The sequence below is a fragment of the Dama dama genome, chromosome 27, assembly GCF_033118175.1.
Source record: "Dama dama isolate Ldn47 chromosome 27, ASM3311817v1, whole genome shotgun sequence".
NCBI lineage: Eukaryota > Metazoa > Chordata > Mammalia > Artiodactyla > Cervidae > Dama > Dama dama.
This window is the reverse complement of record NC_083707.1, coordinates 21,445,411-21,459,757: the sequence shown is the minus strand read 5'-3', so window position 1 is coordinate 21,459,757 and position 14,347 is coordinate 21,445,411. Positions and strand designations below refer to the sequence as shown.

Sequence of the window (14,347 nt, the reverse complement as noted above, 5' to 3'; positions counted from 1 at the left end):
CATATACACCTCCTGCCTTCAGAATTTGTTGTGGCAGGGAAGTCAGTGATCTTAACAGTAGTAGTCCTAGGAAACTTTTTAAATACATGAACTTTATATTAAGCCCTGTCCAAAGCACTTTGTATATGAATTATCTAATCATCACAACAACCCTAAGAGACAGGGCAAGATGTTAGTGTAAGACTGACATCCTTTGTATGAATGAGAAAGATGGAGAACCTCTCCGTTATCTCAAGAAGTTCAACTCTGGCCCTACTGAAAACCTCACTATAGTAAAATAAAGATTGATAACTGAACTCATTCTCTTTTAAGATGATTTAGAGATAATCTGTTGTAACTGAACATGCCCTAGGGTGATCTCACCCCCAACACACACACACATACGCACATGCACCACAGTGTTCTGCCTGAAAGAAGTTTGGGTAAATAGAAGGTTTGTGTTTCCTTTTTGTAAATTAGTACCCTTATAGATAAACACTCTTGATAACTGCTCATCTGTCTCACCACAGTGTTCAGTTTTGATGTAGGTGCTATTTTTAATCCTTATTTTACTGTTGAGGAACCTGAGGTTCGGGTAAGTTGAATAATATTCTATATAGTTTTTTATTGCTGTATAACAAGTTACTACAAACCTAGCAGCTTAAAACGGCACACATTTGCAGCCTCATAGTTTCTGTGGGCCTGTGAGTCTGGCACAGCTTAGCTGGATGCTATGCTCATGGTCTTAGAAGGCTGCAGTCGAGGTGTCATTTGGGCTGTATTCAGCGGAGAGCTCTAGGTCCTCTTCCAAACTCACAAGGTTTTTCACATAATTTATTTTCTTGTATGTGTGTGGTAGATGCCTTGTTTTCTTGCTCCCTGTTGCCTGGAAACTGCCTTCTGCTCCTGAGGTCATTGCCATATGAGCCCGTTCATAAGCCCTCCCACCCTGTATATAATGGTTTGCCTCTGCTGATCCCAGCCCCCCATTCCTTCACTCCCCACGTCTGTTCTCCCTTGGCAACCACAAGTCTGCTCTCTATACCTGTGAGTCTGGGATTCTCTTCAGCTCAGTTCAGTTCCTCAGTCATGTCTGACTCTTTGTAGCCCCAGGGACTACAGCACACCAGACTTCACCAACTCCCGGAACTTGTTCAAACTCATGTCCATTGAGTCCATGATGCCATCCAACCATCTCATCCTCTGTCGTCCCCTTCTCCTCCTGCCTTCAATCTTTCCCAGCATCAGGGTCTTTTCCAATGAGTCAGTTCTTCGCATCAGGTGGCCAAAGTATTGGAGCTTCAGCACCAGTCCATCCAATGAATATTCAGGACTGAGTCTGGGGTTAGCAGAGGCAAACTCTTACATATAGGATGGGCAAAAACAAGTTCCTGCCGTCTCACACAGGGAAGTATGTTCAATATCCTGTGACAAAACATAATGGAAAAGAATATGAAAAGGAGTATTGGCTTTCATATTCTTTTCCATTATGTTTTGTCATAAATGAGTCACTTTGTAGTACAGAAGAAATTAACACACATTGTAAATCAACTATAGTTCAGTAAAATCTACCAAAAAACAAAAAAACCCTCCCATGACACAATAGCTTATTTCTTCAAGACCAGCAGGAGAATCACTGACCTTGAGGAGAGCACCAGACCGGCTATGAAAGGGCTTACATGAGTAGGTCTGGCCCACATGAAATCATCTTCCTTTTTGTTAATTCAGAGTTAGCTGGTAAGGAACCTTAGTTATATATGTAAAGTCTGTTTTGGCATGTATGTAACATAACCACAGGATTGATCACTGATCATATTCACAAGTTCTACCCCGCTCAAGGTGAGGAGATAATACAGGGTGGGGACACCAAGATGATGGAGATCTTGGGGACCATCTTAGAATTTGCTTAGTGATACGCACAGTTCCCTAGCAGGTAATTGGCAAAGCAGTGTTGTCTTTGAGCAAAGCATGCATGGAAATCTTCACATCGAAGTGCCTCTCAAAAACATAGATGCTAACTACCAAAAAAAAATTTGTTTTCGAAATCTTCCAAATACCGATCCTTTGTGAATAATGTAACAATCAGCACCATTAAAGTAAGTGTAAGCTTTGTTAGTACCTAAGAATGCACATAATATAAATAATGTTAAGGAACAAAAACATGAATAAAAAATACTACATACATGGTATCTACTGTTATATTAATGATACGTGGATTAGAAAATATATGATGATGTAAAATAGGTGATTTATGTTTCTGGACTCAAAACATGTATCTGTCATTTTAAAAGTATAACCTTTAAAAAGTCAATTTATCATACAGAGTAGCAGATGGTAAACATTTCTGTTGACAGTAAGTGCTACAGAAGTTCAGAATAGGGGAGATTAATGTGGACTAGAGTTCTTCCTTAGGTGTAAAATAAGGTTAGTTTTTTATGAGGTAGTTTATCATAAATTTTGCCCCAGAACTAGTTCCTTTTATGTAGTTTGTCATCTGCTCGGTATACAAGATTGCATGCCTTCTATGAAGAGACCCAGGTCATCTCCACATAGGTGGCTGATTTTCATTTAAATAGAACTCCTTTAACATTGTTTTAGAACCTCACTTGAAAGCTTGAGTCATTGTACTAGCCCTCTTTTATTATAGGCTAGGAAACATGGCATTGCTATATATCTGTTAGTTGATACTTTTTACCAGTTAGTTCTTCATTTTCAACTATTGCAAAATAAAATGGTGGGATTTCCCCTCCCCTCTCTGCTAGGGATCTCGATTATTCATTCTTCCTATATCTCTAGAATACATAACCATCTCAACTGTTTATGAGTTAGTCCTTATTTTAAAAGTTGTGGCAAACTGAATAATGTCCTTCCAAATACGTCCATGTCCTTTTTCCTGGAACCTGTGAATGTCACTTTATATGGCACGGAGGCTCTGTATGACAAGAGACTTTACAGATGCCATTCGGGAACTTAAGGTGATGAAATTATCCAGGAGTCCATGGGTAAGCCTGATGTGATTAGCATGGTCCTTACAGGAAGGACAGAGGAGTCTAACGGCCCACGGTGCAGACCAGTGGTTCTCAGAGTTTGGCCCCAGGTTGGCAGCGCCACCCAGGAGCTTGTTAACAGTGCACATTCTTCGGCTCTACTCCAGAGTTACTGAACTGAAAACTCTAGGGAGTGAGCCAAGCAATTCACATTTAACAAGCCCTCCAGGTGATTCTGATTCATGCTAAAGTTTGAGCATCATTGCTAAAAACTCAGTTTTGCTCTCCCAGTAGAACAAGCTTGAGGCTAAAATGCTGGGGAAGCTCACTCTATCGGCTTGTCAAAGGTAATTTGTGACTGCTTCCTTTCCGCCTGACTTCTGTCAGACTGTAATCACTTGAACAGCCTAATTGAGAAATCACTTGTGTTTATAGCTGAAATTAAATATGTTTTATATTTAAATAACTACTTTTGATTAGAATCATATTTTGTGGAAAGTGGTTGGTTTTATCTGTGTACTGTAAAGATGTTTATAAAAACTCATGAAATTTCTAGCAGTAACTAACATCCTATTCAGTATAAGGTGAAATGTTTTACATCAACTCTCATGCTGTGTAATGGCCAATCAAAAGGTATTTAAGGTGGCTGAATGAATTTCTTGGCTTAGTATTCAAAATTAAACATTTTAAGACATTAACATTTAATGTTTTTCTTCTTCTCAAAGTAGATGTTATATAACTCTTATTATTTGCAACTCCTGAAGTCTTGCTTAAGCAGTGAGTGGCAACACTTTCTTTTTCTCTTCTTTGTGAATTTACTGAAATATAGATTGTTTGAAAATGAGTTTAGCCTTGTGGCACATATCTGTTTAGCTGTGAATACTATCTTTATTAAGAAGACAAAAACACAGCTTTGGCTTGGTAAACATGTGTCACTGATTTCTGAAGAGTCAAAAGAACTCCCTCTATTGTGCTCTTATTTGACAAGTGATCTTGTGGTTCCTTTTAGGTATCCAATAGGAAAAGCACTCTCCTGTCTACATCTATGGAACTGGATGGTTCCTACTTAAGTGTAGCCAAACCACAGATCCACACTCAAACCAAGCAGAGGCCTAAGTCTGCAAATCAGGACTCAGCTTTGGAATCCCTTGTGGAATTTAGGAATAATTCTTTGAAACCAGCAACCTTTCATTATTCCAAAGAGGATATGAGCAAGGTGCCCTCATTGACCAGAGCATGTAATTACAGATCCCCAGGGAAAAAACTAGTAGACGCAGTCCCAACAGAGAAAGCCACTCCCAAAGAACTGAAGATGAAGGAATGCCAGCACCTTCAGACTCCTCCATCTAGTCAGTGTTGTGGCCATGGACTTTCTGAAAATGCAGATCATGTTCACGAGAGCCATCCAACAAACATGGGCCCTCTGCATTCCAAGACACACCTGGACTCATGCAGGTTTTGTGGGCTTTCCTGGGCGTCTCTGATGCATGGCCACGGGGCACTGCCACCTAATGAAAATGATGTCAGAAAGCAGCTCTCCGAAGATAGAAGGCAGCAACTTATGCTTCAGAAAATGGAGCTGGAAATTGAAAAGGAGCGCCTTCAGCATCTGTTGGCCCAGCAGGAGACAAAACTTCTCCTGAAACAGCAGCAGCTTCATCAGTCTCGACTGGACTATAACTGGTGAGTTCTGTCTGTTTTTTCAGCTGTACCTGTAGTTTGGAGAATACAGTATAAAATGACAGCTGGGTTACTCTAACAGATGTAGGAACAGAAGTTCCTCAGAATCTTGGCTTGCTCAAGATGCATAGCAGCTATGACTTACAAATAAATTGCAGTCTTTTGGGAAAGAACTGAAAGATTACCTTGTCTTCCAAAATGTTAGCTTAGAATATCTACTTCTTACCTGTCCAGTGTAGTTTTGGCTGGATTCTAAAGACAGTATTTTTCAACAATGTTACCATTACACAAAATACTTTGTTATTTGATGTCATTGTAGAGAATATTAAGCATTAAGTAAAAACTTAAAATTTTAGGATGTAAAATGAGACTCACTGTGACTAGGTTTCATCATTCCATATAACAAAGAGAACCTGCTAAATTCAACCTTTTCTGGTTACGAAGCATAACCTGTTCAATAGCCAATTATTATACACCTTCCCATATTTAAACTGTTCTTCCTCTGACAATTTTTCCCTAAGAACAATGTTTTTTTGTTTTTTTTTTTTAATTTATTTATTTATTTATTTTTTCAGTGGGTTTTGTCATACATTGACATGAATCAGCAATAGATTTACATGTATTCCCCATCCCGATCCCCCCTCCCACCAGAACAATGTTTTAAAAGCTAAAGCCCTATTTAATATCATGTTGTGTTCATTATAGTTTTACATACAAAGTCAAAGTTTGTTATCTTAATTTCAAAATAGTAATAGATCAAATGCCGTTGTATTTAAACATAAGAAAATATGGCATTTATGTCTTTTTATAAGTAAATTTCAAGGAAAGGGTGTGTGTATCTGTGTGTGTGTGTGTGTATCCCTGCCATTTTCTTGGTCAAGCATACCTTTTCCCCTTTGTACACATTCTTAGACATGTTGATCCTTGCACATCTAGTATTAGTGTTATTTTCTTTTCCTTCTTGGAGTTAGTTGTCTTTGACTTTCAGATCCTGCTCCATGTTTTTAAATCCTCATGTCTTTGAAAGTTCAGTCTTACTTGTTTTCTTCAGTTCAGCGCCGACTTCCCTGGGAAGCAAATGTGATCTTCCCCTTTCTCCTCCTTTATGATCAATTTTATTCTTCACTGTTGAACCTGGAGGCTTTTAAAGTAAGTGAAAATGAAGCCTCTTGTAACAAGCTTGTCACCAAAGGCTGAAATGTTGCTTCAATTTTATGACCCCAATTTCTAATTCTCCAGTTAACGTGTAGTTTCTCCTGAGAACTTCATTCTACAAACATTTATTGAATGTCTATGTTATGTGAGGAATGGTTCTAGGTAGTTGAGATAGGTAAAAGAATTAAATGCAGACTTTAAAGAGATCACAGTCTAGCAGGGGAGAATGGATAATTTTATGTTAGGCATCATGTTCATTTGAACAGCATTGTATATTCAAGTAATGCTCCTTAATGATAATAAAGTGCTTGTTGTTCTCTTGATCACCCTAACTTAGATGAAAGCACTATGAAACACAAATTTTGAACAAGTTTTGTGTATAGAGATTTCTTAAAACTTTTTATTTTGAAATAATTGCAGATTGATAGGAGTTGCAAAAATAGTACAGAGATTCTATGTGGCCTTCACCCGGTTTCTCCCAACAGCTACATTTTATACAAACATAATATATTGTCAAAGCTAGTAAATTAACATTGGTACAGTGTGTGTGTGTGTTTCTGTGTCATTTTATCACATGTGAATTTGTGTAACCACCTCCACAGTCAAAATGCAGAACTATTTCAGCACCACCAAGATTTCATTTGTACTATGCTGGGTTTTTTTTGTTTTGTTTTTTAATTTTGTATTGGAGCATGGTTGATTAACAATGTGTTAGTTTTAGGTGTATAGGAAAGTAATACACATATAGATGTGTATTTTCTTTTTCAAATTATTTTCCTGATTAGCTTATTACTATGTCCTCATCTGTTTTTAATATGTGTTATTTATTTATTTGGTTGGTTGCACTGGCTCTTTGGGATTCCCTGGTGGCTCAGATGGTAAACAGTATTCTTGCCTGGAAAATCCCATGGATGGAGGAGCCTGGTGGGCTACAGTCCATATGATTGCCAAGAGTCAGACACCACTGAGTGACTACACTTACTTTTTGGACTTCCCTGGTAGCTCAGATGGTAAAACGTCTGCCTATAATGCAGGAGACCCGGGTTCCATCCCTGGGTCGGGAAGATCCCCTGGAGAAGGAAATGCAACCCACTCCAGTATTCTTGTCTGGAGAATTCCTTGGACCGAGGAGCCTGGTGGGCTACAGTCCATGGGGTCGCAAAGAGTCGGACACAGCTGAGCGACTTCACTCACTGGCTCTTCAGTTGTGGCACATGAGATCTTCCATCTTTGAGTGATGTGAGGCATCCTTAGTTGCAGCATCTGAACTATTAGTTGTAGCATGCAAATTCTTGGTTGTGGCATTCTGGTTTCCTGACCAGAAATGGAACCTGGGCTTCCTCCATAGGGATCGTGGAGTCTTAGCCACTGGACCACCAGGGAGGTCCCTGAACTATGCTGTTAGAGTCACTCTTCGCCCCCATCTGTGCCTAACCCTGGGATCTCCTAATCTTTTGTCTATTTCTAGATTGTTATTATTTTAAGGATTTTATGTAAATGGAATTATGCATAATGTTGAATTTTGATATTGGCTTTTCTCATTCAGCATAATGCTAAGATCCATTTAGATTGTTACGTATATTATACCTTTTGACTTCTGAGTACTATTCCATGATATAGATATACCGTGGTTTGTTTAACCATTTATCTATTAGACAGTTTCCTTGTTTTCAGTTTTTTTCAGTTACAAATAGAGCTTCCATGTACATTCTTATACAAGTTTTTGTGTGGCCTAAGTTTTTTGTTTCTACAAGTGAGAACTAGGAGTATGATTGCTAAATCATATAAGAGATCATATTTAGCTTTTACTCATTTAGTTTACAACACAGGAGACCCAGGTTTGATCCCTGGGTCAGGAAGATCCTCTAGAGAAGGAAATGGCAACCCACTCCAGTACTTTTGCCTGGAAAATCCCAAGGATGGAGAAGTGTGGTAGGCTATAGTCCATGGGGTCTCAAAGAGTCAGACACGATTGAGTGACTTCACTTTCATTTAGTTTAAAATACTTCTCCTACCAGTAACATGAGAAAGATCATTTCTCCATACCCTTGTCAGCATTTGATTGTGTCACAAATTTTTATTTGATGTGTTCTGCATCTGTGTGTAGTGATATTTCATTGTCATCTTAGTTTGCATTTTCCTTATGGCTAGTGATATTCAATATCCTTTCATTTGCTAGTTTGCCCTTCTTCCATTCTTTTGGGTATTCTTTTTAGTATCGCTTGTCATAGTCTAGCTGGATTGTTTGAATTGTTTTCCTGTTGAGTTTTGAGAGTTCTTTATATATTCAAAAGATGTAAGTCCTTTGTCAGACAGGTAGGTGGATTTGCAAGTAATTTCTCCTAGTCTCTTTTCTTTTCAATCTCAAAAGGATCTTTCACAAAACAAAAGTTTTTAATTTTGATAACAGTTCATTTTTTATTTTTATTCCTTTTAGATTGCATGAAGTTTTTATGATGTCCATTGCATTTTGTTAAGTATCTTTTATGGGATAATTGACATGGTTGTTTGATTTTTCTTTTTTAGCCTGCCAATACAGTGGATTGCATTGATTGATTTTATATATATATATATATATTGACCTAGCCTTATATCCCTGGAGTAAATCTCCTGGGTTATAGTGTATAATACTTTCTATGCATTCAGTTCAGTTTAGTCACTCAGTCATGTCTGACTCTTTGTGACCCCATGGACTGCAGCACACCAGGCTTCCCTATCCATCACCAACTCCCGGAGCTTACTCAAACTCATGTCCATCGAGTCAGTGATGCCATCCAACCTCTGTTGTCTCATCCTCTGTTGTCCCCTTCTCCTGTCTTCAGTCTTTACCAGCATCAGGGTATTTTCCAATGAGTCAATTCTTCCCATCAGTTGGCAAAAGTATTGGAGTTCCAGGTTTAGCATCCGTCCTTCCAATGAATTTTCAGGACTGATTTCCCTTAGGATGGACTGGTTTGATCTCCTTGCAGTCCAAGGGACTATCAAGAGTTTTCTCCAACACCACAGTTCAAAAGCATCAATTCTTCAGCACTCAGCTTTCTTTATAGCCCAACTCTCACATCCATACATGACTATTGGAAAAACCATGGCTTTGACTAGATGGACCTTTGTCGACAAATAATGTGCATTAACAATTTCTTTTTACTAATATTTTGTTGAGAATATTTACGTCAATATTTCTGAGGTCTGTAGTTTTATTTTTTCATACTTTCCTTGTCTGGTTTTGGTATCAAGGTAATTGTTGTTCAGTCATGACTGACTCTTTGCAACCCCATGGACTACAGCATGCCAGGCTTCCCTGTCCTTCACCAACTCCCAAAGCTTGTTCAAACTCATGTCCATTGAGTCAATGATGCCATCCAACGATCTCGTCCTCTGTCGTCCCCTTCTCCTCTTGCCTTCAATCTTTCCCAGCATCAGGGTCTTTTCCAGTGAATCAACTCATTGTCATCTGTCAACACACAAAGATATTACATAATTATTGACTATATTCCCCACACTGTGCATTTCATAGCCATGAGTCATTTATTTTGCAACTGAAAATTTCTACCTCAGTCTCCCACACCTCTTTCTCACCTCCCGTGACCCTTCTCTCCTCTGTTCTCTATGTCTGTGACTCTGTTTCTGTTTAGTTATGTTTGTTCTTTTGTTTTTTTTTTTGTGAAATCGTACAGTATTTATCTTTCTCTGTATGACTTATTTCACTTAACATAATACTCTCCAAGTCCATCCATTTTGTTACAGATGGCAGATTTTATTCTTTTTATGGATAATACTCTGTTGTATACATATACTACATCTTCTTTATCCGTTCACCTATTGATGGACACTTATGTTGCTTCCATATCTTGGCTATTCGAGTAAATAATGCTGCAGTGAAAACAGGGATGCATATATCTTTTCTAATTAGTGTTTTCAGTTTCTTCAGATAAATACCAGGAGTGGGATTGCTAGATCATATAGTAGTTATATTTTTAATTAATTGAGGAATCTCTTGATTTACTGAAGAATCTCTATACTGTTTTCCATAGCAGCTGCACCAATTTACTTTCCCTGCAGCAGTGCACAAGTATTCCCTTTTCTTCACATCCTTACCAGCATTTGTTTTCTTTTTCACAGTGACCCTTCTGACAGGTATGAGGTGGTATCTCAGTGTGGTTTTATTCTCATTTCCCTAGTGATTGGTGATGTTAAGCATCTTCCATGTGCCATCTGCATGTCTTCTTTGAACAAATGTCTATTCAGAGCCTCTGCTTTTTTTTAACCTGGTGGTTTGGTGTTTTATTGCAGAATTGTATGCTTGTACTGTTTTGATGACTATAGCTTATAATAGAGTTTGAATCAGAAAATGTAATCCTCCCATCTTTGTTCTTCTTTCTCAAGGTTTAGCTATTCAGGCTCTTTTGTGGGTCCATACAGATTTTAAGATTGTTTGGTCTATTTCTATGTCTAAATTTATTTTTACAGGTTAAGGACTCAAGCTGTATTTAAGTCAAGAGAACTGGTTGCTAATAAAGAGATTACTAAACCTCAAGAGCTCAGTCTGGATGTGAATGGGAGTGGCTCTGGACCAAGGTAAATTTGGGCGGTCGGTGAAGGCACACTATATAGGACACAGATCTTAAGGATATGCTTGGTATATATTTATAGCTTCATACTGGTGAATCTAGTTTTCTGATCATATGTATAAATATATTCACATTATAAAACTTTGAAAAATATTGATAAGTGTAAAGAAGAAAATAAAAATCTTTCATAATCCTTCCGTTCAGAGACAGTCCTTTGAACCCTTTTTCCCATTCTGTCTCTTTTATGACATTATTTTCTATGTTACGGTAGGGATTATGCTTATACAGAATTTATTTTTTGCTTTTTTCAGTGTATCATAATTTCTGATGTCCTTTTTAATGAAAAACTTGATGTTAATTCATATAACAAATATTTATTGTGTGACAGCTATTACTCAGTATTTATCAATTAACCTGTTACTAGATAATACAGGGTTTTAAGTCTCAAAGAGTTGGACATGACTGAGTGACTTTTACTTTCACTTTCATTATAGATTACGTTTTGAAGAAAATTTCTGTAAATACATTTCTTACCTTATCTCCACCTATTTCCTGGGCATAGATTTCTGTAAGCAGAACTACTAGCTTAAAGTACATGTGAATCCTTTTAAAATGCATGATTCACATTGCCAAATGGCTTTTCATGAAAGTTAAATCAACTCAAACTCCCAAACCAATGTTTAAGAATGCTATTTTCATGAAATATAAAGAATTTTTGGCCATTATTTTTTCAAATGCATTTTTTTTCCTTATTCTCTTTATCCTCTCCTTTTGGAACTCTGTTTACATGTATATTACCATAGATCTTTAGTTATTGTCCCACAGATTGCTAACTCTCTGCTAACTTTTTAAAACCTATTTTTCTTTATTCGTATTGAATAATTTCTATTGATCTGTCCTCAAATTCATCAACGCTTTTGTTGTTTCTAATTTGCTTGTAAGCCCATACAGAGATCTTTTTTTAAAATTAATTTTGGATACTGGATTTTTTGGGTTTAGAATTTCCATTTGTATGTTTGTTATACTTTCTATGTTAAAGTTTTCTATTTTATTCATTACAGGTGTATTTGTTCCTTAAACTCTTTGTCTGCTAATTCTAACACCTGGTTCATCTTGAGGTTTGTCTCCATTGATTAAATTTTCTTTGAGTTGGTCATGTTTTCCAGTTTCTTTATATGTTTAGTAATTTTGGATCATTTCCTGGTCATTGTGAATAACTCTAGAATTCAGTTATATAGGCATATCTCATTTTTTATGCTTCACTTCATCAAGCTTCACAAATAATTTTATGTTTTACAAATTGAAGGCTTTTGGCAATCTTGCATCAAGCAAGTCTTTCAGCACCATTTTCCAACAGCGTCCACCACTTTGTGTCTCTGTGTTACATTTTGCTCATTCTTACAATGTTGCTAACATTATTACTGTTTTTCTTGCTAATAGTAGTAGTATTATATTTGTTATAGTGCTCACTGAACTTAGATTTTACTATTGCAAAAGAATTATGACTTGCTGAAATCTCAGATAATGATTAACTTAGCATCTTTTTAGCTATAAAGTACTTTTTAATTAAAGCTTGTCATTTTTTTAGATGTATGTTACTGCACATTTAGTACACTAACAGAATGTAAACATAATTTTTATATGCACCAGGAAACCAAAATATTTGTCTGACTCCATTTTTTGCAATATTGACTTTATTGTGGTGGTCTGGAACCCAAACTGCAATGTCTTCAAGTATGCCTGTATTTATCTGAACAATGATAACATTTTGTGTACGTGTGGGCAGTTAACTTAACTGAACTCCAATCCAAGTTCTGTGTCGCTGGAGTAAGTGGTGATGATAATCACTGTTGAGTTATTTTAACTTTAATTGCGATGCTTGAGTCTGCCCTCATCATGGGCTTCCCTCGGAGCACAGCTGGTGAAGAATCCACCTGCAATGTGGGAGACCTGTGTTCGATCCCTGGTTGGGAGGATCCCCTGGAGAAGGAAACCAGCTACCCACTCCAGTACCTGGCCTGGAAAATTCCATGGTCTGTATAGTCCAGTTCAGTTCAGTTCAGTCGCTCAGTCGTGTCCAACTCTTTGCGACCCCATGAATTGCAGCACGTCGGGCCTCCCTGTCCATCACCAACTCCCGGAGTTTACTCAAACTCATGTCCATCGAGTCGGTGATGCCATCCAGCCATCTCATCCTCTGTTGCCCCCTTCTCCTCCTGCCCCCAATCCCTCCCAGCATCAGGGTCTTTTCCAATGAGTCAACTCTTCGCATGAGGTGGCCAGAGTATTGGAGTTTCAGCTTCAGCATCAGTCCTTCCAATGAACACCCAGGACTGATCTCCTTTAGGATGGACTGGTTGGATCTCCTTGCAGTCCAAGGGACTCTCAAGAGTCTTCTCCAACACCACAGTTCAAAAACATCAATTCTTTGGCACTCAGCTTTCTTCACAGTCCAATTCTCATATCCATGCATGACCGCTAAAAAAACCATAGCCTTGACTAGACTAACCTTTGTTGGCAAAGTAATGTCTCTGCTTTTTAATATGCTATCTAGGTTGGTCATAAGTTCCCTTCCAAGGAGTAAGCGTCTTTTAATTTCATGGCTGCAATCACCATCTGCAGTGATTTTGGAGCCCCAAAAAATAAAGTCTGACACTGTTTCCACTGTCTCTCCATCTATTTCCCATGAGGTGATGGGACCAGATGTCATGAACTTATTTTTCTGAATGTTGAGCTTTAAGCCAACTTTTTCACTCTTTCATTTTCATTTCACTCTTTCATTTTCACCAAGAGGCTTTTTAGTTCCTCTTCACTTTCTGCCATAAGGGTGCTATCACCTGCATATCTGAGATTATTGATATTTCTCCCGGCAATCTTGATTCCAAATTGCACTTCTTCCAGCCCAGCGTTTCTCATGATGTACTCTGCATAGAAGTTAAATAAGCAGGGTGACAATATACAGCCTTGACGTACTCCTTCTCCTATTTGGAACCAGTCTGTTGTTCGATGTCCAGTTCTAACTGTTGCTTCCTGACCTGCATACAGGTTTCTCAAGAGGTGAGTCAGGTGGTCTGGTATTCCCATCTCTTTCAGAATTTTCCACAGTTTATTGTGATCCACACAATCAAAGGCTTTGGCATAGTCAATAAAGCAGAAATAGATGTTTTTCTGGAACTCTCTTGCTTTTTCAATGATCCAGCGGATATTGGCAATTTGATGTCTGGTTCCTCTGCCTTTTCTAAAACCAGCTTGAACATCTGGAAGTTCACAGTTCACGTATTGCTGAAGCCTGGCTTGGAGAATTTTTAGCATTACTTTAGTAGCGTGTGAGATGAGTGCAATTGTATGGTAGTTTGAGCATTCTTTGGCATTGCCTTTCTTAGGGATTGGAATGAAAACTGAACTTTTCCAGTCCTGTGGGCACTGCTGAGTTTTCCAAATTTGCTGGCATATTGAGTGCAGCACTTTCACAGCATCATCTTTCAGTATTTGAATAGTCCATGGGGTTGCAAAAAGTTGGACAAGACTGAGAGAATTTCACTTTCATTTTTCAGGATGCTTTAGTCTGCTCTGATCATGTATAAGTTCAGGGGTTAGCCTGAACTGAACTGGCAGGATTGTTACATAGAATTTAAGGCTTTCCTATTTCTCTTCTCTCCAAGATTTTTCACTTTTTAGCTCCTTTCGTCAGCCTATACTCTATCCTCTCGTTCTTTAAGCCTGCTTTCAGCTAAAAACCATTAAAAAACTTGGAAACTCACCCAGAGCCACTGTTTTCTTTCAAGTGCTGATCCTCTGGCAGCTTCTGCCTGCTGCTGGCCACACCGCTTTTCAGTATGTTCGTTATTTTTTTCCTCCCAGGTTGTCTAGTTGTTAAATGTAGGAGATTTGGCCCTGTAGAAGCTCCTCAACCATTATCAGGAGCAGAACCAAAGAATTCTCGTTTTTGCACAGTTTGCTATAATTAATTTTTTCAGT

The 14,347-nt window shown here is 38.1% G+C and overlaps 1 protein-coding gene across 7 annotated transcripts in view; it reads left to right on the top strand.

Annotated features, from left to right (window-relative positions):
- Positions 1-14,347, top strand: part of KIAA1328 (KIAA1328 ortholog) — a 406,212-nt gene that overhangs the window by 247,958 nt on the left and 143,907 nt on the right. For 5 of the 7 annotated variants that reach the window (XM_061131341.1, XM_061131345.1, XM_061131344.1 and 2 more), the window contains 2 exons: positions 3,976-4,649; positions 10,269-10,376. In XM_061131341.1, coding sequence (XP_060987324.1) covers positions 3,976-4,649; positions 10,269-10,376 — 782 coding nt within the window. The remainder of the gene's footprint in view (positions 1-3,975; positions 4,650-10,268; positions 10,377-14,347) is intronic. The other 2 variants (XM_061131342.1, XM_061131347.1) reach the window with 1 other exon arrangement.